The following is a 26,944-nucleotide window of genomic DNA, read 5'->3' as shown; positions in this document are numbered from 1 at the left end:
GAAAGAATCAAGGGGTCAGGAAGGTGATATAAGAGAGGAAAAGGATGAAAGGTAAAAAAGAGGTCAGAAAGGGTATAAAGGATATAGAGAGACAAAAAGCAGGGAGGAAAAGGGAGAGCAAGACAGAAGGGCAGAGAATGCACAAAGAGCAGGAGGCCTTGGAAACCACCACTCACCTGAGCCTGGGCATTGGGCTCCAGCCGGAGCAGACAGCCCACCTGCAGGGCTTTAGTCTGGATGATTCCAGCCCCCACGAAGTTCTCAGGGTTGGGGTCCACATTGTCCAGGAGAGCAGAGCCAAACCCCAGGAGCTAAGGGGGAAGGGGGGGTGCCCAATCTCTGTTAGTTCCCAGACAGCGGCATGCCAGTTACCCCAAACCCTTGGGAGTGGAAATTAGTCCCACTTGACCAGTGGGAAAACAGGTTCAAGTAGAGCAGCCACCGTACTCCAAATCCCGGAGTTCGGGAGAGGAAAGAGGCAGGGCTGGGATGGTAGCCCCCGTGCCTCTCCTGTCTAGCCTCTCACCTTGGCCTTAGTGACCTCCGCGTCCATGGGGTGGTTGGCTTTGAAGATTTTCTGGGCCTCCTGTTGGGGGCTAGGGGCGGGAAAAGGTCCAAGTCAGAGATCTGGAACCCCCAGTTCCACCCACCCTGAGGGCGGCTTTGGTTCCCCTCGCCCGCGGCTCACAGGCTCAGCTGCTTCCAACGCTGGAAGAAGTCCTGGGCCGCCATCTCCGTCGGCTGGAAGAACTTGTTGATGGTCACTGGGAGCTTCAGCGTGAGGGACTGGGGGGCGCCCCCGTACCTGGCGGGAGAGGGAGGGCTCGTCAGGCCCCGCCCTCGCCCTGGAGGCCCCGCCCACCCGGCAGCGCCCCGCCTCATGACTCACCGGAAGCGCACCGACAGGAGCGGCGGCGTCAGGAAGTCCCGCAGACACTCAATGTTGAGCACCTGCTGCACTTGCGCCCCGCCATCCACCTGCGAGGCCACCCGCTTAGTCTGCACGGCCAGCTGTGCCCGCCCGTGGTCAAGGAAGCCAGAAACGCGAGCGGTGGAGCGGGGAGGAATGGAGGGGGTGCCGAGGAGGGCGCGGGGACTTCACCATCACCTGATAGTTCAGAACTTCCCTGGCGCTTCCAGCCCTGCCATCCCAGGCTCATCTAACATGAACCAGCTCCAAAGTCCTTCCTAATCCAAACCTCTGACCTGGGTGCCTCTGGCTTTCCACAGTGGGCTCAGCCACCTCCATTATGGCACAGGTCACGGCCTGGCTCTGAAGGCTGACCTGGGCTTGAATCCCAGCTCTTAGAGATTAAGAAGTCACTTAACCTCTCTTAGCCTCATCTTCGAAATGGATGTAAGTGTCCTCAGCAGTCAATGAAATAATCTCCCACAAGTACCTGTCAGTGTGTCTGGCACATGGTAAGTTCACTGAAATGGTAGCAATCAGTGTTACCACCATCTATCTTTGTGTCGACAACCCATTGGCAAGTTGGGGCCTTATTTCTCTCCTCCCGCCCCTGCCCAGCACAAAGCTGAGCCTCCAGGAGGTCTCTGGAAATGATGAATGAAACAAAGAGCTAAAATGGTCTTCAAATTTGGAGGTATAATCACTCTAATTTCCAAGTTGTGGAAACTGAGGCCCAGAGAAGGGGGACAGGGGACTGACACTGCTCAAGCAGTTCCTTCATGCCAGCCACCCTTCCAGGGTCTTCCAGCCACACTGATTTTCAAAATGAGACTGAGAAGGAGAGGAGGATCCACACTTCACTGAAGGAATTTCAGGGCTCAGAGAGGCCAAGTGACTGGGCGAGGTACTGGAATCATGGGTGTGGAGCCCGATGGAAGACAAGGTTAGGACGGGGGGCCTGACAGGGACCAACTGAGGCCCAGAGCATGTGGGATTCAGGAAATAACCCCTCCTGCATCCCCGTCACGTCATGTCAGTGTCCTTTCCTGTCCTGGGAAAGAGGCCTCTTATAGATGATGCTAAATCTCAGAGAAGTACCATGGGCTCAGGCTCTCAAGTAAGGAGGCCAAACAGGGATCTGGATCTGTTTCCTGGCTGCCAGGAAGGCAGACCTGGAGGGGCAGGGCTGGGCCAGGCCGAGAGGATATGAGTCTGGAGGTCTCCAGGGTGGACCACAGTGGGAGAGAAGTTCTGGAACTGCACTGAGGTCTTGTTGCCATAGAAGAGATACATTCGGCCTGCGGGAGCAGGGGTGAGAGGCAGGGCTCCATCTGAGTTCCTTCCATGTCCTCCCCAAGCCAGGGTCTCCTGGAAACCTCCCCTCATTGCCCCCAGGACCCACCCAAGTTCTGCCGGAACTCTGACTTGACTCCAATCTGCAGCAGCTGGTTCTCAAACAGGACCCCGTTGTTCCTGCACACGAACCTGCGTGGGGCAGTTGGGGGTCAGGATGACGGTGCCTGCCTGGGCTCTGCTCTGTGCTCCCCATACGTGCCTACTTCCCTCCCCAACCTCACCCACAACTCACTTATTCAGCAGCTCATCAGCTTCCGGGATGGGCGGGCCAATGTCCTCAGGACCTGGGCTGCAGGTGGGAAGGAGGGAGATGGGAGGGGGGTTGGGGGACTAGAGGTCAAGGCCGAGAGCTAGTGGTAGGAGACAGCAAGCCCTGAAGGAACAGAAGCCCAGAATCCATATACCTGGATTCCCCACAGAGCCCCTCAATCAGACTGGCAATTGCCTCTGATGGGAAAAGGACCCTGGCAGGAGCCATCACCCCCCTACCCTGTACCAGACGGCCCTGATTCTCACTCCCAAGCCCTCGCAGCTCATCAGGAGAGCCTGCTGAGAGCTCCCAGTCCCCTAACCCTCCCTGGGGGATACAAGAGTCTGCCCCCCAACCCCCTGAGGCCACCCCTTACTCAGCAGCTGGAGCTGGGTCAGCCAGCAAAGCCATGGGGCTCTCAGGGGCAGGCGGCTCCAGCTCGCTGGGCCATCCAATCCCAGAGCAGACAAGAGAAGACAGGCGTGGCAGGCAGCCAGTCCCAGAGAGGCAGCAAGAGGGCAGAGAGAGAAAGAGAGACGGGAGGAGAGGAGAAGGAAGAGCAGGCTGAGACGGTGACAGGGAAGGACGACATAAGGTGGCCAGGGTCAGTGAGAGCCCAGAGAGGCCCAGAGGGAGGGAGGGGGGAGACCGGGGCAGGCAGCAGCCAGGGCAGACACGAGGCTCAGGGAGAGGGGAGTTGGGGTGGGGGGCAGATGGGCCCAAGGCCAGTACCTGAGGAAGGCCTCCTCAGGGCTGGGCCCCAGGCTGGGCTGGGTGGCCGGGCTGTCGGAGAAGACGTCCACCAGGAGGTTGCCTGCACCCGAGGGGGCCGGGGGTGCTGCGGGGGGAGGGGCTGCCCGCAGCCCCAGGAGGTCGGCGGAGGGCGAGGGTGTGGACTGCGGGCAATGTGGAGGCAGGTAAGAAGGGGCCGGCCTGGCTGAGCCCAGCCGCCCCTGCCCCCAGCCCAGCCCCCCGGGACTCACCACGGTGCTGGGGGTGGGCTCCACGCCCCCATTGATGTCATGGCTGCTGGGGTCCCTCCGGCTGTCGTCCAGGGCGCTGCCAGCCCCTGGCCCCTTCTTGCGCTTCAGCTTGGCCAGGATGGACGACTCTCGCTCAGGGAAGGGTGGCATCTCCTCCAGCACCGTGGCCTGCAAGGTTCGGTCAGGGATGGGCATCAGCGCCGGTCTCGGGCTGGAGTAGGGGGAAGGCGCAGGGGCGGGGCACATGGGGACTGGGCTCTGACCAGGACGTCCGTGCTGGCCACCGAGCTGAGGGTGAGGTACTCGACAGCCCGCTGCTGGAGCTCCACGTCGGCGTTGCGCAGCTGGGAGCCGGCCCGCAGCACGCCCTGGATGGTGGCCTTGGTCTCCGGGAAGAGGTTGATGAACTTGATGTAGGTGGAGAGCAGCAGAGCCCGCGTGGCCACGCTGCACAGGTGGAACTTGGAGTGCAGCAGGGAGAACTGCACTGGGGGGCTGCGGGAGTGGGCGGATGTCGGTGGGCGGCGCCTCCACTGCCCTCTCCTAGAAGCCCCCGCAGGAGGTGCCCCCTCCCTCAGGGGGACCCTTTCTAGGACCCCAGGTGGGCCCTGGAGCCTCAGACCCTCACCTGGAGCGGGGGTCCCCAGCAATCAGGTTCCCAAACTCCCCAAGGATGTAGCCGCCGACCTTCACCATGTTCTCATGGCAGGCGGGCGCCTGGAGCGCCTGTGGGCGGGGACAGAGGTGAGCATCAGCATCCTGGCTCAGGAGTGCTCAGCATGCGCCAGACGCTCCACTGAGCCCTTGACTCCTATTAACTGCAGTAGCCTGGTGACTGCTGTGGGTGGGTTTACAGCTGGGGAAACTGAGGCATGGAGCAGGTAAATGACTGAACTGAGCTCACACGGGGAATAAAACGGAGCTGAATGGGCCCTCTTGTCTGGGGTGGAAGGAGTGGAAACTGGCGGAATGCAGGGACCAGTGACTACACACCAGGCATCCTATGCCCTGCTGACCTTCACGTTGGCCTGTGGTGGCCCAGCCCTTCTGAGGATGAGGCCTGAGCCAGCTGGCCCCACAACCCCAGCTGTCCTGGCTCTGCCCTGATGCCCCATCATGGGGTGGGACAGGGGCGCTGACCTCAAAGACGGTCTTGGCAGCGTAGCCCTGCACGTCGTCGCGGTTGGTGACGATCTGCAGCACGCGGTACCACACCTCCTCGCTCACGTAGTCGCCGGCGATGCGGATGAGGTTCAGGATGGTGTCCACGTACCAGCTGTAGTCCACGGCGTACTTCTCAGCCAGGATGGCCACCTTCAGGACCTGCCGGCCAGAGGGAAGGTAGGGCGTGCATGTGTGCCCCAGACAGGGCAGGTGGGGTGGGGACTTGCCACGTCTGGGCTCGGCAGGTCCCCACCTGGAGACCCTGGAATCTGGGTGCCTGGCCCCTCCCAGGACTCACGATCTCTTCACGAATGGCGTAGTCAGCCGTCTCCAGGTACCGCAGCATCTCTGACACGATCTGTTTGGCGTTGCTCCGGTCACACATGGCGTAGAGGAGGTCAGCCGCCCGCTGCCGCACACTGACGTCCCGTTCCGTCTGAGGAAGCAGAGAGGTAGAGCGTGCTCTAGGCTCCCTTCTGGCCTGAGCTGGTCACCCAGGGCCACGGGGTCCCCGAGCCGCTCCAAGGGAGCAGAGGAGCCACAGGCCAGGTCAGTGTGGCCAGGACAGGCTCCCAGAGGTCGCACCTTGAGGGCGTTGATGACGGTGTCGATGTGTGTCTTGACCGCCTCGTGGGAGAACTCGGAGCTGGCCAGTGTGCACATGCTCTCCAGGGCCAGGTAGCGCAGGTTGGTCTCCCGGTGCTGCAGGAACTGGCCCAGCTGGTTACAGGCCCGAACCAGGAGGTTGGGCTCACTGCCGGCGCGAGAGGGAGAGATGGGGGCGGTGAGGACACACAGCTGACATGAGGAGACGCAGGACTGGCCCCAGCCGACGTATCTCGCATCCCCCCTCAGGACCCCGCCCTGAGCTCCTGCTCTGTTCCAGTCACAGCCATGCCCGGGGACCCGACACCTGGGCCGTCCAGCCCAGATGCGGAGAGCCAGGAATTCTGCCCCGCAGAAGGGGCCCAGCGCCTGCGAGTCACGGCAACCCTCCAGAACCACATCACCCTCCTACCTCAAAGTCACGTTCCCAGACCCCGTCCCCTAGGACCCGGGAGTCTGGCCCCTGCAGGCACCTGTCGTAGTGGATGATGAGGCTGATGGTCTCGAAGAGGATGGCGTTCTTGGCATTGGAGTGCTGCACCTTCTTGGATTTGGGCGGCTCCTGGGCCTTGTTGAGCACGGTCTCCAGGCACTCCACCAGCCGCCCCTTCACGGCCGCGTCCTCTGAGGAAACAGAGGGCATGCCCCGGGTTGAGCTCCCTGTAGGCCCGGGCCCCCTGCCAGGGGGCAGGGGCCACACCATGGCCCCTGTCCTCCAGAGGAAGAGGGTGGGCCCAGCAGCTTTAGGCTGGGGTCTTGACTCCCCCAAGCCCTTCTGGGGTCCCCAGGCCACACAGGGAAGCTGACAGTGGACAGCACCCCAGACCTGGGCTCTCGTCCTGCTCTGTTCTGATTCTGCTGGGCCGGAGGTGGCACTCTGGGAGACCCTCTTTCCTCTCGCTGCAGCACCCAGGCTCTAGGAGTCTCACAGAGAAAAGACAGTCCCAGGAACCCTCCCCAGAGATACCTCCAAACCCAGCCCTTCCCAAGGAGGGGTCTGAGCGCCTGAGACAGCTGCCAACCAGGAGCTCACAAAACCTGGAGAACCACCATTCCCTTGCCTGTGAGGTGACCCCAAGTGGACAGAACAGCTGGCAACTGTTCTAGCAAAGAATGCGGCACCCAGATCTATCAGAAAATTCACGAGACAGAAAACCAGCTAAAGGACCCAGGGAGCGATCAACTGAATCCAGAACGTTCCACACACCGCAACACAAAACTCCCGCTTTTTAAAAAACAGGCGGTGGGAGGCACAACTATTCCAGATGTGGGGCAAAAAGTGACAGACATAATCATAGTTAATTTGCAGTCCTGGACTGTATTTTTTAAGCCCGCCCTGGGCACATCCCAAGATTATGAGGTGGGGCTTAGACTCTAGCTGTACCTTTTCTTAAGGGGTGAGCAAAGCAGCCCAGCTTGGGAAGAGCCTGCCCCAGGGACTCACAATAAAATGCATCCCTGGCTTTCACAGGTTGAGAAGGGCCTCTGTGTCACATTCCTCACACACTCTGCTACAGTGTGTGCACGCTGGCTGCAAGATTCGGGGCCGTGCACCAGCCACCAGCCCCAGTGGGTGCCCAGCACCCTGGCTGAATCGAAGGGCACCGTTTCTCAAGCACCTACTATGTGCCGAGCGCCTCAGCACAGGTGCTCGAAACTGCTCTGTGAGGTCAGACAGCCGAGGATCGGGACGTTCCGGGGGAACCCGGCCCATGTGGCAGAGGGAAGGGGTTACATGCATGGACTCAGGGGTCAGGCTCTGGTCTTTGTCACTGCCCAGGGCCTGGAAAGATGCCTCATCTCCAAGCCCCCATTTCCGAGACGGCTGCCCCTCGCCAGCTCTGCGGGAGCGGCTGATCACCCTGGTACAGCACCTGCTCACTGCAGGCCCTTCGTCCACACCAGCGCTCATGACCACGAGCACTGAGGGTGTAAAAACCCCTAACAGAGCTATGCTGACTCCCACCACACAGCATGGGGTTACCCTTTGACCTGCTGGGCAAGGCCCCCCTCCAAGCCTCGGTTTCCTCATCTGTAAGAGAGAGATGACGAGAGCCCCAATGTTCCAGGGCCGGGGCGTGAGTCTGGCTTTACAGGGCCCCTGGCCCACGGCAGGGGAATCAACGGCCATCTGTCCATTCCCTGGGCTGGAGGGCTCCCTGCTGCAGGTGCCCCCCACCCCGGCCCCTCCCTGCCTCGACAACATACTCGTCCCAGAGCCTAAGCGGGCCCGTGGGCTCAGCACTGCCCCCACTGCAGCCTCAGATCAGGGGCTGCAGACACCAGGCCCACCTCTGGGAAATCTGGGCACAGACTCCTGGCGCCCCACCCCCTGGCCAGCCTCGGGGTCAGAGGCCCCCAGGCCCCGGCCCATGTGAGCTTCTTGGTACCTGGTGGCGGGTAGCACTGCAGCAGCCGCAGGAGCTTCACGGAGAGCCAGGGCGCTGGCACGAAGTAGTAGGTGTAGTCCTGGAGGTCAGTGGAGGCCGAGGAGACGATCTGGGGGCAGAGAGGGATGGGCAGGGGCATGGGGAGGGGTGGCTGTCACAGCATGAACCTTTATGGAGCAGAAACTGGAGGCTCAGGGAGGGTGGTGAGGAAGCCTTGGGGACACAGAGTCTGACCAGGTGGATCTAAGCCCAAGCTAGGACTGGTCGATTTTTCCAAGTAAAGCTGGTGTTGAGTGGGCAGGGAATCTTGGCCAATCAATCCCCTTCTGTGAACGCCTGATGCCAACTCGGCACCTCACAACACCCTGGGCCACCTCCACTAGCAGCTGGACCTCACCAGCTCCCTGGAGCGCGCTCCCTTGTGGCTCTCCTCCAACACCGGAAGCTACTTAGGAACAGGAACTGAATCTGACCCTTTCCTGGGTCCCTGGGCCTACCACACAGTCAGACAAGAGAAGGGCTCAGCGAAGGGGTGGGGGAATTAGTGAAAGAGTGTGTGACTTTATTATCCTCACGGCAAACTCCTATGCAACCGTGAAAACCCCTTCTCCAGGAGGCAAGCCTCATCCTGCTCTGAGCCCCCTCCATGATAGTAGCTGCCCCTCCTCCACTGTCACTCTCTGTGTCTCTCCTACCAAGCATGGCCCACAGGAGTATTCAAATGTGTGGTGAATGAATGAAAAATGTGGTTGAATAAATGAGCTGATGTTTTGTTCTCTTTGATTGAGAACCCAGGCCTCTCTTTACCTGCTCAGGAAATGTTTTTATTTACTCCAAGTTTCAACTCAGGCAAGGATCACCTCCACCAGGAAGCCTTCCTGGACATCTAGGCTGGGTGGAGTGCCTTCTTCGGGGGCCTACAATGTCCTTGCTATCTCCACGACCATACACACTGTCCCTTTTATGATAATCTGTGCCTGCGTCGGCCTGTCCTGCAACACATCCCTCCTCCGACCAGGACAGGAAGCCTCTGAAGGCAGGGTCTCATTCATCTGTGTCTCAGTGTCAGCCCGCACAGAGCTGGGCACAGAAGCAGCCTCAGGGCATGCGCCCAGGATAGGGCCAAAGGTGGTGAAGAGCAGAAAGGAAGGAAAGAAAGACGCAGGAGAAGCAGCGGGAGGAAATGAGGGCACAAGAGGGAGGGGGACAGGAGAGCAACCTCCCTTGCTGGGAGCTCCCGGAGCACTGGGCCCTGTGCTCACACTCTGTACAGGTTAACTCACAGCAGCTATGCTGTGAGGCAGGCTCCTGGAATCATCCTGTCAAACAGATGAGGCCAACGAGGCCCAGAGAGGTGACACCACTTGCCTAGGGCCACACAGCCAGAGAGTGGCCGGGCAGGGATGAACTCCGCTCCGAGCCTGCGTTCTTAACTGCCGGGCTGGGTGGTCTCTCAGGGAGAGCAAGGGGGGACCAGAGGGGTGCCCTGGCGACAGGCACACCAGGGCCACCTTCCCACAGTCAGCACGGACACCACACCTACCCGGCTCAGGCGTGACACAGCCAGGGAGACGCACGTCTTGAAGTCATCCGGGTTCTTCTTGCAGAGACAGGTGATGAGGCTGACAGCAGCTGTGACCACGCCCTGCGGGGGCAGGACAGAGGCGGCTCAGGGCCCTCGGGGGACTGGGGCATCGGGGAGGGACAGCGGTCTGCATCTCTACGCTGGCTGGGCAGGCGCTGGGACATGGGGGCCACGCTGGGTATCAGAAACAGGGGCTGGATGTTCCCTGAGGGGCGGGGTGAGTGATGGATGCTGGGGACACTGGACAGGACCCCGGGCAGCCAGGAGGATGTGGTGTCGCAGACAGAGACAGGGGGCCTCAGGCGCCCGTGGGTGCCCAGGGTGGGACAGGGGCCTCACCATGTGCTGGTCGTTGAGCAGGTGCACCACCCGGGCCGTCCACTCGCCCATGGGCACCAGGTCGGGCGAGGCCTTGTAGAGCCGCAGCAGGCACAGGGCTGCACTCTGCTTCACGCTGTCCATGCTGTCCCTGCAGGCACAGAGTCGGGTGGGGGGTGCTCAGTGCGACCCCAGCCCTGCACCCCCTCCTCCTCTCACCCCTCCTGGGAAGGGTGTCCAGTGAGAGGTGGCAAGAGACTCCCAGGAACCCTCTGAGGCTGCCCCCACTGCCCACCAGGCCTCCATCTCTTCCTCTGCAAAATGGGTTGCATCTCAGTAACCTCACGGGGTCACAGGCAGGGCAAGTGTGGCTCTGCGCCTTCAGTCAGTCACCGCCTGCTTATCTGAGCACCTACTGGGCGCCGGGCACTCCTGTCGGCACTGTGGACCATGTGTGCGTGCTCAGTAGCTCAGTCACGTCTGACTCTTTGCAACTCTGTGGACTGTAGCCCACCAGACTCTGTCCATGGGATTTTCCGGGCAAGAATACTGGGCAGAGTGGTGGGCAAATTGCTCCGAACTGTGTCCTCAGAGAGCTTATGTTCTTACCAGGGCAGCCCCATCCTACAACAGATACCGTCTGGGTTCAGCGCTCCAGGGCCAGGTAGCGCAGGAGCTCTGGGGATGGTGTTTAGCACGAAAGCCTCACTGATAAGGCACCAGGTGAACAGAAAACTCCGAGAAAACACTAAAAATCTACACAGATGCTCCCAGCAGAGCCAAGAGCCTGTGGAGGCCCCGAGCCAGGTGGGCCTGTGTGTGGGAGAAGCCCCGAGGAGGCTTGGCGCCCCCTACAGTCTCTAGGCTATCTGAATCTTAGGATCAAGCTCTTTCATTGATTCCTGTATCTTCTTAGCCGTCATCTGTTCAAACACTGCCTCTGTTACAATTCTCTCCCTTTTCTCTTCCTAGAACTCTAAACGGTGTTGTTAGACTGTATCTCCCTTGACTCTTAGCCTCTCTTAAATTTTTCCATCTCTTTGCTTCTCTGGGCTGTATTCTGATTAACGTGTCCAGTTCCTCTGCCTATTTCCAATCCCTGCTTTGGTTCTGTCTACTCTGCTGCTAAACTAAAACACTTATTTTCTTTATGAAAACTCCCAATTCCTTTTTTGGCTGTATCACGTGGCTTGTGAGATCTTAGTTCCCTGACCAGGGATTGAACCTGGGCCCTCGGCAGTGACAATGCTGAGTTCTAGCCACTGGACCACCACGGAATTCCCTGAAAACGCCAATTCAACTGTTATTTTCCATTTTCTTTTTGCTGGCTCTCCTTCATGGCGCCTTGCAGCCTGCATTTAGTGATTTTCAACCGTGAGCTTCTCATATAACCTGGAGCTTCATCTAGGGAAATCATAGAGGCTTGTGGTGAAGGTGGCTTTCTCCAGAAAGACTTGTTTGTGTCTGTCAGGCACTAGGGTACTAGCAGTATGTATCACTTTAAACTAAAGCTTGGCTTACCGATCTATGGATGATCCAGGAAAGGGAAAATCAGGCTGAAAACCAGTGTTGTGGCCTGTTTCATGCCAAGACTTGAAAGGGTAACTCTGCCTATAGTCCCTGAGGGGATTGATTTCTAGGTCACCCTCACTTTGAAGTGTGGCCTCTGGAGCCTCTGCTTGAACAAGTTTTGTCTTCTGTTCCCAGAGGCTGCAGGGCCCAAAACCAATATTCAGGTTCACCCAGTTCAGCAAATGCCCTAAGCAAAATCCATTTCAAAACAGCGATGGTTTCACCTGCTCAAAACACACCAATTGCTTCCCATTTCGATCAGAATAAAATCCAAACACCACTATGGAAAAACCCAAGTGAACTTTTTGGCCAACTCAATACAAAGCTCATGCCTACCCGGGCCTTTGCACTTACTGCTCCTTTTGCTTGGAACACTTTCTCCAATACTTCTAATTGCCTTCTCCTCCTCATTCCAGCCTCCAGTTACATGGCACCTCCGTGAAGACACCCCCCCTGATGAGTCTGATCTAAGTAGCCATCCCCACGTCCTGCCACCTGTTTTGCTTTCCTCAGTGTAGCTGTCACTGTCTGAACTCAACTCATTTCTCTGCCTATGTGTTTGCTCTTTGGAGCCCTTCTCAGATGCCAGCTCCCTGAGGGTGGGGACAACTGTTCCCCCAGCTCCCTCCTGCCTCCCAACGCCCAGAACAGAGCCCGGGACTTTGCAGGTACTCAAGAAATAACTGCTCAACGCCCTCCTGCTTTAGAAAGATCACAGGCTGATCACTGACCTTCACGCCTTTCCTTTTTCCACAGCCAACTCCTCCTCCTCACCCAGGTCTCAACCTAATGCCACTTCCTCTGAGAAGCCCTCCGACCCCCAGCCTAGTTTAGATGCTCCCACTAAATGCCCTTAGGCTCCTGTGCCCCACAGCAGGGTTCTGAGAGGAAGTAATACGTTTCATCCTGCAATTATTCAATCAATGTTTATCTCCCACCTCTGGACCGTGAACACCAGGAGGATGATGAGCGTGTCTGCCTCTGGTCATGGCTACGTCCCCAGCAACGAGCACCGCGCCTCACACATAGATGCCCAACAGATGATTGTTGAACCAATGAGTGGAAAAGGGGCAAAAGTTCTGGAAGGCTGTCACCGACATACTTTAAAGTCACTGTCTCTTCTTTACCGGATGTTAAAGGTCAATCAGAAATTTTGCAAGTTTTATCACATTCAGTGATAGCCCCTTCATTCCTGTGAGCAAAAAGTCATTTAATTCATTTTGCAAGATGGCTGGCTACCCACTCCAGTATCCTTGCTGGAGAATTCCACGGACAGAGGAGCCTGCCGGGCTACAGTCCACAGTGTCGCAAAGAGTCAGACATGACTGAGCAACTAACACTATCATTATATTTATTTCGAGTGTTTCTCATTACTAGACCTGTGCTTCCTATTATTTTTATAAAAAGGTTATTTCACTCCCTTTGTATTGGTTTATCTTATACCACACGGTAACCAAGGTTGTATGAGAGTCAAAGGAAAATGCCTAAGAAACTCTCCAAGCCTTTCAACTGCTTCTTATTTGGGACAATACATTTTTGTAGTTCTTACCAAGAATAGTAAGTTATTAATAAATAGTAACAAATTTCTACTTTTTTTAACTGTACTTTTGACCTTATTTGTTCTTTCGGTACATAAACAGTAATTTATAAATATGAAAAAAAGAAAGGTCAGTTAGACAGACGCCCCACTGGCTTTCCTTACAAGGCCGAGTTGGATGGCGAGATGACAGGAGGCAGGCATGGGGCTGTCGCCAAGCCCAGCACAACCCCCACGTCCCGGCTGGGAGACCTGGGCAGGTGACGCAGCCTCTCGGACCCTCAAGCTGGGCTGGGGCTCGTCTAGCCCGCCCCACCAGCGGGTCCCCAGTGCCTCACCCGGCCACCAAGATGCGAGGGATGTCCGCGGCGAAGGCCTCGCCCATCTCGCGGCTGCCCACGTTGGCGATGCAGTGCAGGGCCAGGCACATGAAGGTGGGGTTGCGGCTGGCCAGGTCGTTCTTGATGGCGTTGTTGATGAGCCGGATCAGCTCGGAGTTGGAGTTCACCAGCACCGAGATGAACAGGTAACCCTGGGCGGCAGGAAGGAGGTGGGGGGCTCATGGCTAAATGACCCCCAGCCCTGCAGTCTACATTTCTGGCTCCTCCCGACTCAGACCCAGGGGTCCAGCCCCCAGCCCCTCCCAGCTCAGACCCAGGGGTCCAGCCCCCAGCCCCTCCCAGCTCAGACCCAGGGGTCCGGCCCCCAGCCCCTCCTCCCCCAGATCCAGGGGTCCGGACCCCCAGTCTCTCCCTCTTCAGACCCAGGGGTCCGGCCCCCAGCCCCTCCCCCTCAGACCCAGGGGTCCACGTCCCCAGCCCCTCCCCCCTCAGACCCAGGGGTCCACGTCCCCAGCCCCTCCTGACTCAGACCCAGGGGTCCAGACCCCCAGCCCCTCCCAACTCAGACCCAGAGTTCCAGGCCCCCTGGCCCCTTCCTCAGACCCAGGGGTCCAGCCCCCAGCTCCTCCTTCCCAGACTCACAATCTGCTTCTCCGTGTACTTGTTGGAGCTCAGCAGGTTCACGGCCTCCATGTGCCCAAAGTCGATGTCGTGGCCAAGCAGGAAGATGAAGAGCAGTTTACACACATACTTTTTCTTGCTGTAGCCGTCCAAGGCCTTGTCCCCTGGGGTCAGAGGAAGGAGGACCAGGTGGCAAAAGTGAGAAAGGATTATACTTACAAGTCTCGGGTATTCCAGCTCCCAGCCCGCTCCTTCCGCAGACCCAGGAGACAGGCCCCCAGCCTACCCTTGAACTTGGAGCGGATGTTGGCCAGTTCCTTGTTGATTCTCTTAATCTCCGCCTCCTTGCTCTTACCTGGGGAGGAGAAGGCAGGGCAGGTGAGCAGGGTCTCAGAGAGCTGAGCTGCCTGCCCTCACTTTCCGGGGCCAGGACCCTCCCTGGCAGAAGGGCGGATTCTCTCTATGCTGGGGTCCTGGTCTGGGGGCTGAAGTCAGGCCTGGAACTCCGTCTCTGTATGGGACCTTCAGGGAGGTAAGAACCTTCGCTCAGGGGTCCCTACCACCCAGAGGAAAAGCCTGGCACACACTCTGAAGCGATCCCTGACCCCCTCCCTTCTTCCTCCTCCTGTTCCCGTCGCATCCATGGCTCTGCACCAGCCCCCAGCTGAAATAAGCCCCTGGCAGAGGATGTGTGATGAATGAATGAGTGAAGAGATCGGCTGCCCTCAAGCCGACCCCTGGGGCCCTCAACCCCACATCCCCACTGACCTCAGCATCTCCTGAAAACCTCCTCTGCCCTCAGCTTCCTAATTTTACTCACTCACCAGGCCTTGTGTCCTGAGCTCCCCGCTGCCCTCCTCTGCCGCCAACTGGTCCCTCCTCCCAATCTGCCAGTTCTCTCCATACCCCATGCCACCCCCGAAGCCTGGCCCACAGACCCACTTCCTCCCTCCCCGCTACACGTCTGTCTGCAACATCCCCACTCTTCTGATGAGACCCACCCAGAGGCGGACTCGAGAGGGCCTCCCCGGGCCCCACGAGCCTCTGTGCTCCTTGATGCCCAGGAGACCCCATCAGACCAGGATCCGACTGGACAGTGACCCGGCCTCGGCCGCCCTCACCGCCAGCTGTGTCCCTCCTCCAGCCTCCCAGTCCCACTCGAGCCAGACTTCACCATCGCACCCTTGGCAGGCTTCAGCACTCACTCAGCTCCTCTGAGCAGAGAAACCTGGGTATCCTCACCCCTCACTCAAGTCGTCGCCACGTCCTCTCTGTTTGACCTTCAGAACATGAGCCCAGACAACTTCCACCATGACCATCTTGTCCAGACCCCATGCCCGCCCACCTGGATCACTGCAGCAGCCTCCCAGGGTGGGGACTCCACTCCGGGGCCAGCAAGCCCTCTGGCCCTGCCCTGGTCACCCCTCACATCTCGCTGTGTGTCCAGCCTGGCGGGCCTCCGCCAGTTCCAGGGCCATTCCAACACCCTCCCACCTCCAGGGCCTTTGCACCTGCTATGCCTATCTGTCCAGTTCTCATCTCGTCATTTGGGTCTCAGCTCTTGTCATCTCCTCCACGTGGCCTTTCCTGGCCAGTTCTTTCTTTCTTTATTTTTTTCTGGCCAGTTCTTTAAAGGCAATGCTTTATTCTTCAGTTTCCTCATTTTATAAAATGTCCTCCCTGGCACATGTCACATTGCATAACCATTTATCTCTACTGTCAAACCTCGGTTCCCTCTTCATTACAAGTCATCATGAGGGAGTTTCTAGAACAGTGCCCAGCATATAGCAGGTGCTTAATAGACGTCTGGTCAGGACTTCCCTGGTGGTCTAGTGGCCAAGGCTCCAAGCTCCCAATGCAGGGGGCCTGGGTTTGGTCCCTGGTCAGGGAACTAGATCCCACATGCTGCAACTAAGACCTGGTACAGTCAAATAAATAAAAATAAATATTATAAACAATAAAAATAAACGGCTAGTCATCTGAAGGGTGGAGACTGCTCTGACCCATGGCTTGTGCCAAGGCAACAAGGAGGTTCAAATGAATGAATGAATGAAGGAGCAAGTAAGAGTATGTCCTCTCCTTCTCTTTAGAAATCCTGCCTCACCAACTACTCCCAACTTCCAGGGATGCTTCCATAAGCCCCACTTCAGCTATCAACTCCTTCAGGAAGCCCCCTTTGATTAGCACCTCCTGATCAGTTCTAAGCAGATGCTACAGCTGCCTTGTGCAATATGGCAGCTGTCAGCCAGGCAGCTCTCGAGCACCTGAAAGGTGGCTGTTCTCAACTGAAATGAGTGGCAAAGACACATTTAGAAGACTCAGTGTCAGGGAAGAAAAGGAATGTAAACTATCTTATCACAAAGTTTAAAATATTAATTAGTTGTTGTTGTTCAGTTGTTAAGTTGTATCTGACTCTTTACAACGCCATGGACTGCAGCACATCAGGGTTCCCTGTCCTTCAACTATCTCGGGGAATTTGCTCACACTCATGTCCATTGAGTCAGTGATGCCATCCAACCATCTCATCCTCTATCACCTCCTTCTCCTGCCCTCAATCTTTCCCAACATCAGCGTCTTTTCTAATGAGTTGGCTCTTCGCATCAGGTGGCCAAACTTTCCTTTAGGATTGACTGGTTTGATCTCCTTGAGTCCAAGGGACTCTTCTCAAGAGTCTTCTCCAAAACCACAGTTCGAAATCATCAATTCTTCAGAGCTCAACCTTCTTTATGGTCCAACTCTCACATCCATACATGACTACTGGAAAAACCACAGCTTCGACTAGACCAGCTTTTGTCAGCTATGTGATGTCTCTGCTTTTTAATACAGATATTTAGTTTGGCCATAGCTTTTCTTTCAAGGAGCAAGTGTCTTCATTTCATGGCTATGGTCACTGTCTGCAGTGATTTTGGAGCCCAAGAAAAAATCTGCCACTGTTTCCATTTCTTCCCCATCTATTTGCCATGAAGTAATGTGACCGGATGCCATGATCTTAGTTTTTTGGATGTCTACTTTTAAGCCAGCTTTTTCACTCTCCTCTTTCACCTTCATTAAGAGGGTCTTTAGTTCCGCTTCACTTTCTGCCATTAGGGTGGTTTTAAATGAAAAAAATATATATATAAATACTGATAACGTGTTGAACTGATGCTTTCAAATTGTGGTGCTGGAGAAGACTCTTGAGAGTCCTGTGGACAGCAAGGAGATCAAACCAGTCAATCCTAAAGGAAATCAATCCTGAATATTCACTGGAGGGACTGATGCTGAAACTGAAGTTCCAATACTGTGGGCACTTGATGTGACGAGCTGACTCACTGGAAAAGACTCTGTTGCTGGGAAAGACTGAGGGCAGGAGGATAAGGGGGTGACAGAGGATGAGATGGTTGGATGGCATCACAGACTCGACATGAATTTCAGCAAATTCCAGGAGACGGCGGAGGACAAAGAAGCCTAGCATGCTGCAGCCCATGAGGCTGCAAAGAGTCGGACACGACTGAGTGACTGAACAAGAGTGTATCAAGTTACACAAATACATTAAAATTAATTTGGCCCATTCCTTTCTGCTTTTTAACAAAAATGTGGCTCCCAAGGAAGTTAAAAACCACACATGCGGCTCACACTCTGGGTAGGACTGCTCTCAGGCTTTCCCGGGGCTCCCCGCACTGCCCGGGTCAGCGCTGCTGTGGTGTCTGGGTCTGCCCCGTCCCCAGACCACACTGGGAACCACCTGAGGGCTGGGCCACTTTTCTACTAATGACTCCATGTTTCACAGGCTTACTGAGTGGCTGTGCTCAGGAAAGACAAGATATGAAAAAATTCCAAGTGCCTGAAGAGGTACAGTGACCCGCTCCCAGTCCTCAGGGAGGGAGGAGGGTCTCCGGGACCTAGGTGAAGGGCCGTGATGAGGCTGAACCGCCCTGTGTGGCCCCAGAGCCCATCTGACGCTTCATTTATTAATTACACGGTTCCTGAGCGCTGCGGGGCAGGCTGAGGAGGGCCACGCCGGGCACCCAGGGCTAGAGATCCGGCACTTCTCAGCCTCCCCCAGGCCTCCGGGCCCAGTGGGGCACAGGCTGCATACCCCCTGCCCACACCTGAGCAAGCTATGCATGGATGGAGGTCACGGGGGCACCCGTGGGGCCTTGCTGGTGGCTGCCAAGAGGAGGGGACATTTGAGGAGGGCTGTGAAAGATGAGGCGAGTTCAGGCGCAGTTCACCAGGGAGAACTAAGCCACGCTGCTGAGTGCCCAGGGGAGGGTGGCCAGGGCGTCAGGACAGTGCCTCCTGATGCGGCAGGGGCGGGGACCAGCACCCACGCACGGGGTGCACACGCTCCGTTCATTCTCCCAGGCTGTGCAACACTCACTCTAGTAAGCTGCCTTAAAGCTATTCTGTAGGTACCAGAAAAGAAAAAAAAAACAAAGTATTTATAAATGGACCACATACCACACAGTGGCTGCCTAACTTTTACCACAGGTAGATGGAAACCTGAATGGTAATTACATTTCCAACACTAGAGCCCTCTCCGGCCTTTGCTTACACCACTATTAAAAGCTCCAAGAAGCAGACAGAACTAACCGAGAGTGTTGGATGACCGAGCAGTGAGCAGGAGGTGCTGGGGAGCTGGGGATGTTTGTTCCCGCATCTGGGGGCCAGTTATGCAGCTGTGTTCTGCTGGGGAAAATTCATCAGATTTTGATGATGAATTCATCACTTATGATCTGTGAGCTTTTTTATAGATACCCTATATATATATATATATATATACCTATAAGTGAATATATATTTGTATAGGAATATTTATTAACATGTTTTTATAGTTAAGCATATCAATGACATAGAAGAGAATGTCAAACAGACACGGAAAATTTAAAGAATATTCAGGAATTCCTTGGGACTTCCCTGGTGGTCCAGTGGCTTAGACTCCACGCTCCCAACACAGAGTGACCAGGTTAGATACCTGGTCAGGGAACTAGATCCTGCTGGCCGCAACTAAAGATCCCATGAGCTGCCAGTAAGATGCAGCACAGCCAAATAAATAAACAAACATTAAGGGACTTATGCACGGACCAGTGGTTAAGAATCCACCTTCCAATGCTGAGGACATGGGTTCAATCCCTGGTCGGGGAACTAAGAGGCGACATGCGGCAGAGCAACTAAGCCCACCCCAAAGCCTGCACGCCACAACTAAGACCCAACACAGCCAAATAAATACATAAAATTAAAAAAAAAAAAAAAGAATTTACGATAGTCAGCTGGAGTGAATTATTCATTTATTATGCTATAGTTGGACATTTCACTCCTTTAATAAAAAATATCAGTGGCTGCCATGTGTAAAAATTAAAAATAAGCTTTAAAAAATCTTTAAATTGTCCCCATCTATTTGATATTATCTTCTGGATCACCAATATACTTCCCTATAAAAAAAGAATACACAGAAAGAACAAAGCATCAGGTCTCCAAAAGAGAATGCTCTGTGGCCCTGAGGAAGGGCATTCTGGCAGAGCACATAACCTCTGCAAATATCTAGTGCCCGGGTGCCCAGAGACAGCACCTGGGTGCTGCTGAGGGTAGCACATGGGAGAAAGGGGCTATAGGCAGCTGTGACAGAACTGGGCTGCCGGAAGAAATTTTTCATCACTCAGGGCCAGCCTGTGACAGGAGGTGAGCTCCCTGTCACAGGAGGCATGTAAGCACTTCAGGGTGTTTTTTAGAGATTTCTTTATCTTCAAACATTCCCTGGGTCAGGCTCAGACCCTGCTCTGCCCTGAGGATGCTCCCTGATTGGAGGGGAGGCTGATAGGGATAACGTGGAAAACTTTGACAGAGGCAAACACGGTGAGGGCTGGGAGGCTAGAATCAGATGGGAGGAAGAAAGCTTCCTGGTACCCAGCTCCTGGGATTTGAGGCTTCAAGGACAAGGCTGAAATGCACAAAGCAGCAATAAGGGGAGGTGTGCTTGGGGTACAAAGGTCAGCTTGTGTGAAAGCCCGGGGGCTAGCATAGCAGGTGGGGGTAGACTGCAGGGCTCCCTGCGGGTGCTGACCTCTTCTGCCTGCAGCGGTTGCTGTGAGGGCCCTGCAGGAGGGAATGAGGCCACCGGCTGGCTACAGGCCAGGGCAGGGGACTGCTGGACGCTCCAGATATACCAGGGGACTCCTGGCTGGGGGAGCTGCAGCTTCCCTGAACATGTAACCTGGGGCATCGGGTGCAGCTGCCGCTGCCATCAAAGGGATCCTCACCAACCCGGACTGCCATGAGGGGACTGTCACGCTTTTACAGCAGTCAGGTAACCCAGGCACTATCCGGTGCCTCACTGCCAGGCCCTTCGGTGCTTTCCAGACAATTGCTGTTTACAGTACAAAGGAGCAAATGTTTCTCTCTACTAGGATGTGCCCTGCTGTCTCCCACTCAAGTCCTGACAGCCCCGAGTCCTCAAAGAGGCTTCTGGGAGATGAGACTGTTGACTCTAGATCCCTGTGAAGTTCACAGCGTGCTGTCCCCGCTCCGCCCACTAGGGGAGCCACTGGCCACACGTGGCCACTAGGCACTCCAAATATGGCTGGTGCCTCTGAGGGACTGGATTCCTGATTTACTTGTAATAAGTTAAAAATTAAAAAATGATCCTCCACTCAGTTACCGGGAAAGTATGTTTGGAACGACTTGGACGCTTTTGTGAAGCTTCGTTTTAACCACAAGTTTTATAAACTATTCAGACAGAGCAAGTTATTTCCAATGAAAATGGAGCTTCCGAGTGGAGAAAGGAACATAAACTGTCTCATTAATCATTGAAAAAATATCGATTACACATGCAGATAATATGTGGGCCATCCCGGGGTAAAGGAAATAAAACATGTTAAAGTTAATTTCCCCAGTTTTACTTTTGTAATGTGACTCCTGGAAAATTAAAATGTCTGTATGTGGAGGGACCTCGAGATTGTCATACTAAGTGAAGTAACAAATATATTAGAGAGACAAGTATCATATGATATTACTTATCTGTGGAATCTAAAAAAATGATACAAATGAACTTCTTTATGGAACAGAAACAGACTCACAGACATAAAAAACAAATTTAAGGTTACCAAAGGGGATAGTTGGGAAATTGGGAGGGATAAATTAGGAGGTTGGGATTAACATATACACACTACTATACATAGAAGAGATAAATAAGAACCTATTGTATACCACAAGAACTATACTCAATATCTTATAATATCCTAAAATGGAAAAGAACCTGAAAAAGGATATATGTGTGTGTGTGTATATATATACAAAAACTCAATTAAAAAACTGAGGTATAGTTAATTTCCAACTCATTGGAAAAGACTGATGCTAGGAAAGACTGATGGCGAAAGAAGGAAGGGGCAGAGGATGAGACGGTTAGATAGCATCACTGACTCAGTTCAGTCAGTCAGTTCAGTCGCTCAGTTGTGTCCGACTCTTTGCGACCCCATGGACTGAATAACAACAACTTTAAAAAACTGTACCTATGTGGATTGCCACATGAAAGCCCCGGGTTGGATGTTATCAAAGTCCTCAATGTCCCCAAGAGAGTTTTCTCCTTGAGCAACCAAGTCACACCCCATCATTCCCTGGCTTGAACTCAGCTGCAAAGACCTCCTGAACTGCTTCCCAATATATGAAGGGGGCATATGCTGCTCTGTAAACCCTGGGCCTCTGCCTGGGAACACTGGTTCCCCAAGGGCAGAAGGGCCAGGGCCCAGGGCAGTCCTGACACAGTGCTCAGCTGCTTCAGTCGTGTCCGACTCTTTGCAACCCCATGGACTGTAGCCCGCCAGGCTCCCCTATCCATGGGATTCTCCAGGCAAGAATACTGGAGTGGGTTCCCATGCTTTCCTCCAGGGGATCTTCCTGACTCAGGGATCAAACCCGCGTCTCTTGCATCTCCTGCATTGGCAGGCAGGTTCTTTACCGCTAGCACCACCTGGGAAGCCCCTTGTCCTGACGCAGGTGAGCTGCTCAATGTGATTGTGGACCGAGGTCACAAGAAACACAGCGAGAGGGAGAAAGGGGGCTCAGGCCTGGATCTGTCTGTTGCCGGCATCAAGCCAGTTCCTTTAACACACTGATGCTGGAGCACCACCAAAGTGGGACTCATTCCTTCTGCTGAGTCAAATCCTATTCCTTCACCGCTCTGAATCTCTCCCTGGCTCCCATCTGGCTCAGTGTAAAAGCAAAGTCCTTACTGGATCCACTAGCTCCCTCTCTGACCACAGCTCTCACCCTCTCCCCACATTCCTATTCCTCAAGCACAGTCCTGCCTCAGGGCCTTTGCACAGGCTGTCTGTGCACCCAATGTCTTTTCCAGATTTCTATGGGCCAGTTCACCCACCAAATTCTGCTCCAATGTCACCTTCTCAGAGAGAGAGATTCTGACCAGCCAATACCAGAGCGCCATCCCTGACCTTGTCCCTACACCCCTTCCTTGCTTTATTTTTTCCCAGCCCTCTGAACAGCTGAACACTGTGCATTTACTTGTGTGTTGGTCCAGCTCCCCGCTAGAATGGGAGCACCACAGGGAAGGGGCTTTTGCTCACCACTGTGGTCTCATCACTTAGAAGAGTGTCTGGCACTCAGTCAGTGCTCACAAAGATAGATTCGTTCATTCATTCATTCTATCAGCAAATACCTCAAAAGGGCTCCCACAGGCCAGGCCCTGAAGAAGGTGGAACTGGGGGCCCAGGGAGAAATCAGACCGGGGCCTGTGTTCCAGGGTTTAGGGAAGACTGCCACAAACAGGATGGGTCACAGTTTGTTGTGAAATGTGCCCCCTGGAGAGCTTGGGGCACTGCGACAGCCCAGCACCCACTTCCCATCCATCACCTGCACTCTCCTCAGGCTTGGGGAGGGCTGGGGCCCTAGAGAGGAGGGAGCCCCGCCCCTGCCTTAGGGAGCTCCTGGCAGATAAGTGTCTGGAGGCCAGACTCCCCCTCCAGACAAGACAGGACCACGCCTTCAGGCCGGGCCGGGCCTCACCCCTCCCTTCCTTATCTGCAGAATTTGCCCTTCCTGGCTCTTCTCCTCAAAGCCTGCCTTCGTCCCCTTCTAGATCCTCCCCCCAGCTCCACTGTCCCAATCCTCCAGTAGGAGGCCTCCACTCTCCTCCTGTCCTCCACCTGCCCCCCAACCCTCCTCTTCCCCTCACTCAGGTTTAAAACCCTCTCTAGTGCTCTCAGGACAAACACCATCCTGGCCTCTGCCCACCTCCCGGAGGTCAGATCGCATCCCTCTCTGCACCAGCTGTAACACAGACCTCAGAGAGTCTCGATGGGGCCTCAGGACCTTTGCATGTGCTGTCCCTCTGCCTTCAGAGCTTGCCTCCCCTTCCTCTGGCCTGGCTAACTCCTTCACATTGTCTGGGGAATGCAGTAAGACAGCTCCTGTTCTCCCAACACCGTGGCCCTCTCCCTCACTGGACTTAGGACAGCTACAATCTTTATTTTTTCCCACTTAAAAAAAAAAATTGGGGGACTTCCATGGTGGTCTAGTGGCTAAAACTCCCAGCTCCCAACTCAAAGGGCCTGGGTTCAATCCCTGTTTGGGGAACTAGATTCCCCATGCTGCAACCAAGACCCAGTGCAGCCAAACAAATAATAAATACCAAATTTTTGATGAGAATAGGAAAGGAGACAAGATAGGGCTTTTAAACAAGTCGACATCAATTCTGAAAGTAAATTTCACATGACTTTCTGAGGGGCAACAAGATATACCTCCCTGAATGCTTTGTAATATATTTAGATCTGACTTTAAGCTACATAAAGAAAATAAATTTAATGTATCATCGAACAGTGGCATACGTGAAATAAGAGGATTTGCTGTATAGCACAGGGAACTATATTCAACCACAGTGGAAGAGAATATGTGAACAAAATACATATATGTATAACCGAATCACTTCGCTGTACACCTGAAACTAACGCAATATTGTATATCGACTGTACTTCAGTCAAAGAAAAATTGAGCTACGATTCACATAGCACACAGCTCACCACTCGGCAGTGCCAATCAGGGTTTCTTTAGTAGATCCAAAGCGCTGTCCATCTATCACCACCATCTAACTCCAGAACATTCTCATTACCCCCTAAAGAAACCCTGTTCTCATTAGAAGTCACTCCACATTCCACCACCCCCTCGCCCTAGGCAGTCACTCAACCACTTTCTGATTCTCTGGATGTGCTGCTTCTGCACGTTTCGTATCATGGAATCCTACAATATGTAGCCTCTTATGTCTGGCTTCTTTCCCTCAAAATGATGTTTTCGAGGTTCACTCATGCTGTGACCTCCACAGTCTTTCATTCTTTTTGATGGCTGAATAACATTCCATCGTGTGGGCGTCCACACTGTGTTTTTCCATCCATCTGCTGGTGGGCATCTGGGTTTGTTTGTGCTCTCTGGCTATGGATCATCAATGATGCTGTACGAACATCCATATACAAGTGTTTGGGAGACGGACGGCTGCAATTTTTATGCAGTTCCTGTCTCCCTCTGGGGCCGGGAGGTTCATGGGGGTACAGACAAGTCTGTCCTATCTACCACTGTGTTCCCAGCACCCACGATAAGGTTTGAAACATACCAGCCATGAAACATACACTCGATGAGAAAACCAAGGACAAGCGGCACCCTGATCCTCCAGTCCTGATTCTTTCAGCTAAACGACCTCCACTGCCCCCAAGTCAGAGTATCTCCTCCATCCTCTGGCTTCCCTCTGGGGTCCAGCGGTGACACCCACTTGTTTTCTCTTTCCTTCCCCACCCCCACCATCCAATCCCTTTGGAGATCCTCCAAGATCTATCTCTAACCCAAACACTTCTCAGGGATTCCTTCCCACCCCAGTCGAGTAAATCACCATCTCGCGCGGGGATGCCTGCAACAGCCCCCTAATTCTTTCCCTGCTTCCATTCCTACCTCCTTGGGTCTACTCTCTATCCAGCAGCTAGAGGAACTATTTTAAAACATCAATCAGGTCCTGTCCCTCCCATGCTCAAAACCTTCCTGCCACTCTCGCTTCAGAGAAAGGCCAAGGTGCTCCCCATGGCCCACAAAGCCCTACCTGCTCCCTGTCTCTTCTCTGCCCAAATCTCCCACCTCTCCCACCCTCCCTTGCTTGGCTCCAACCACACAAGCCCACAAGCCCCCTCACTCTTATCTGAATCCTCACCAAGTGTGCTACAACCTCAGGACCTTTGAACACACCATTCCGCTGCCTGGACCCCTCTTGCCTCCAAAATCTGTACCACTTGCCCCTTCTCAATCCTGTTCCCTTCCCCCTCTTCCCGTCCATATTTTTCTTCACAGCACTAGTCATCATCTGTAGTTCTCTGTGTTTATAATTTAATCTCCCTCCTGGCACGAGTGCTCCAAGGGGCAGGGATTTTTGTTCACTGTGGTAGCCCTCGTCCCTAGAAGTGTCTGGCACACTGGATTGATCAAAACGCATTTGTCAAGTGAGAACGAATGAATGAACCTTCAGAGGCAAGATGTTCTGGTCAATGGAGTCAGCTGACAAGAAAATGGAGCCTTCAAGAGGTTGAATGACTTGCCAAGGGTCACAAGGTAGGTGTCAGAGGCAGTGCACACCTTCTTTTAACACCTGCCCTCCGCCACAACCCACAACCCCTCAATGCTCTACCCCTTTCCTAACAAACATAACCTCCCTCTGCCACTTGGTACCCAAGTTTCTACCCTTCTTGCTCGCTGAGCACCTACTATGTGCCAGATCATCCCATACCTGCTAAATTCTAAAATCATCACTGGGCACTTGCAGAGGCCGCTCCTCAGATTCGGCCAAGTAACAAAAACAGGAGCCAAGACACCTTGTGCCTGGAATGTGTGAAACGCCTCACTCACATTCGGTTATCATCACAACCCCATCAGGAAGATGCCATCAGCAGTCCCTCCTGACAGATGAGGAAACCGAGAGGTGAAGTCCCTCATTCAAGGTCACAAGGCAAGGGGATGGGAGCAGTCAAACTCAAACCGAAGCCTGGCTGACCCCAGAGCCTGTGCGGATACAGCTTCTGAAGCTCTTGGCAGCTCCAAACACCAACACCCGCTCCCAAGAGCTGGGAGCTGACTTGGCGCCAGGCCTCCCATAGTCACGACCATTCTTCCTGCTGGTGAGGGCTGTCCCCATGTTGATGTGGTCAGAGGGGAGAGGGCTCCAGATTCAGGGCTGTCCTGCTCCCCGACCCATGACCCCTCTGGAACCAGGCTTCCCCCCATGCCCACCAGCTTTCCAGATCTCTTCCCCATGGATGTCTAAGGCCCCCCAGGCCCCTTCTTTGAGATCTGAGCTCTCTCCCTTCTGGCACTTCCCCCAAGTCCCCACATTATAATGACCTCTCCTTTCCAGGCCCCCCAGCTCCCTGTTTAAGGTTCTCCCAAGACTCTTCTCCGTGCTCCCCTCAGTAACCCCTCTAGCCCCTTCTCCACTGCCCGCCACGTCTCCTAAGCAATCCTCCATCCAGGAGCCCCTCTGTGCCTCACCAAGGTCCCAGAGAGTCTCCCTTGTTCCCATCTCTCCTCCCCAAATCCCTGGAACTTTCTATTATTCTCAAGTCCTCTCTATGAACCAGCTGAGCGCCTCCATGACCTGTCTAGCCCCTTGGCCTCTGTGACACCCCCTCGCCCAGGCCCTCAAGCCCGATTCCTTTTAGGTTTCCTGTGTTTCACGTCCTCCCAGTCCTCTCTGGCCTCCTCCTATTCTACCTCTCCACAGGGTACCCCCACCCACCCTCCCACCCATGCACCTTCTTCCTTTTTCATCTACAACAGGGATCTATCTAACCCTACCGCTAATATGATTCCCCAGCCTTCCTTCCACTCCCAGGGGACACCTCTAAGCCCTGTTCCCGGGACTTTACTAGTCTCCTCTATTAAGACCCTCCGGGATGCCTCTAACCACTCCGCGTCGTCACCTCCAGAAGCACACTATGACACCCTAACCCCCTCCATTCCCCCGAACCCACCCTTAAGTCCCCCCCTCCGGTGGCCTCTCTCGCCTCTCACTCTATGGCCGCAATGGATTTCTAATCCTTGGGCCCCTCTAACGCCCCCCCGAACCCTTCAATTTCACGCTCTCCCCCTTGCCCGATCTCCCCCGACCGCGCTCTCACAGTTCCGGATGTCGGAGATGAACACGGCGAGCCCCCGCATCCCATCGCCCTTGGACACGGCCGGCATGATGGCGGTGGCGTCAGCTCCAGGCCTGGCCGGGCAGGGAACGGCACGGCGGGGGCTGGCAGGCGGGGGGGAACCGGGAGGAAAGGACCCCAGGCAGCGCTGAGAAGCCGA

The 26,944-nt window shown here is 54.8% G+C and overlaps 1 protein-coding gene across 3 annotated transcripts in view; it reads right to left on the bottom strand.

Moving 5' to 3' along the window:
• AP2A1 (adaptor related protein complex 2 subunit alpha 1) overlaps positions 1 to 26,944 on the bottom strand; it is a 27,637-nt gene extending 693 nt beyond the window's left edge. The window contains exons 1-23 of one of the 3 annotated variants that reach the window (XM_068992764.1): positions 26,767 to 26,944; positions 13,920 to 13,988; positions 13,655 to 13,797; positions 13,010 to 13,203; positions 9,584 to 9,713; positions 9,203 to 9,304; positions 7,660 to 7,768; positions 5,743 to 5,893; positions 5,249 to 5,417; positions 4,962 to 5,099; positions 4,640 to 4,822; positions 4,128 to 4,225; positions 3,763 to 3,994; positions 3,500 to 3,667; positions 3,249 to 3,412; positions 2,893 to 2,958; positions 2,499 to 2,555; positions 2,313 to 2,395; positions 2,119 to 2,208; positions 890 to 1,013; positions 689 to 805; positions 527 to 596; positions 177 to 311 (exon numbers count right to left, since the gene is read on the bottom strand). In XM_068992764.1, coding sequence (XP_068848865.1) covers positions 177 to 311; positions 527 to 596; positions 689 to 805; positions 890 to 1,013; positions 2,119 to 2,208; positions 2,313 to 2,395; positions 2,499 to 2,555; positions 2,893 to 2,958; positions 3,249 to 3,412; positions 3,500 to 3,667; positions 3,763 to 3,994; positions 4,128 to 4,225; positions 4,640 to 4,822; positions 4,962 to 5,099; positions 5,249 to 5,417; positions 5,743 to 5,893; positions 7,660 to 7,768; positions 9,203 to 9,304; positions 9,584 to 9,713; positions 13,010 to 13,203; positions 13,655 to 13,797; positions 13,920 to 13,988; positions 26,767 to 26,833 — 2,859 coding nt within the window. In that variant the 5' untranslated portion in view covers positions 26,834 to 26,944. The remainder of the gene's footprint in view (positions 1 to 176; positions 312 to 526; positions 597 to 688; positions 806 to 889; positions 1,014 to 2,118; positions 2,209 to 2,312; positions 2,396 to 2,498; positions 2,556 to 2,892; positions 2,959 to 3,248; positions 3,413 to 3,499; positions 3,668 to 3,762; positions 3,995 to 4,127; positions 4,226 to 4,639; positions 4,823 to 4,961; positions 5,100 to 5,248; positions 5,418 to 5,742; positions 5,894 to 7,659; positions 7,769 to 9,202; positions 9,305 to 9,583; positions 9,714 to 13,009; positions 13,204 to 13,654; positions 13,798 to 13,919; positions 13,989 to 26,766) is intronic. The other 2 variants (XM_068992765.1, XM_068992766.1) reach the window with 2 other exon arrangements.

This window comes from Capricornis sumatraensis, chromosome 20, assembly GCF_032405125.1.
Source record: "Capricornis sumatraensis isolate serow.1 chromosome 20, serow.2, whole genome shotgun sequence".
Taxonomy (NCBI): Eukaryota; Metazoa; Chordata; class Mammalia; order Artiodactyla; family Bovidae; genus Capricornis; species Capricornis sumatraensis.
Note: the sequence above shows the minus strand (reverse complement) of the source record. Positions and strands in the feature narration are given on the sequence as shown.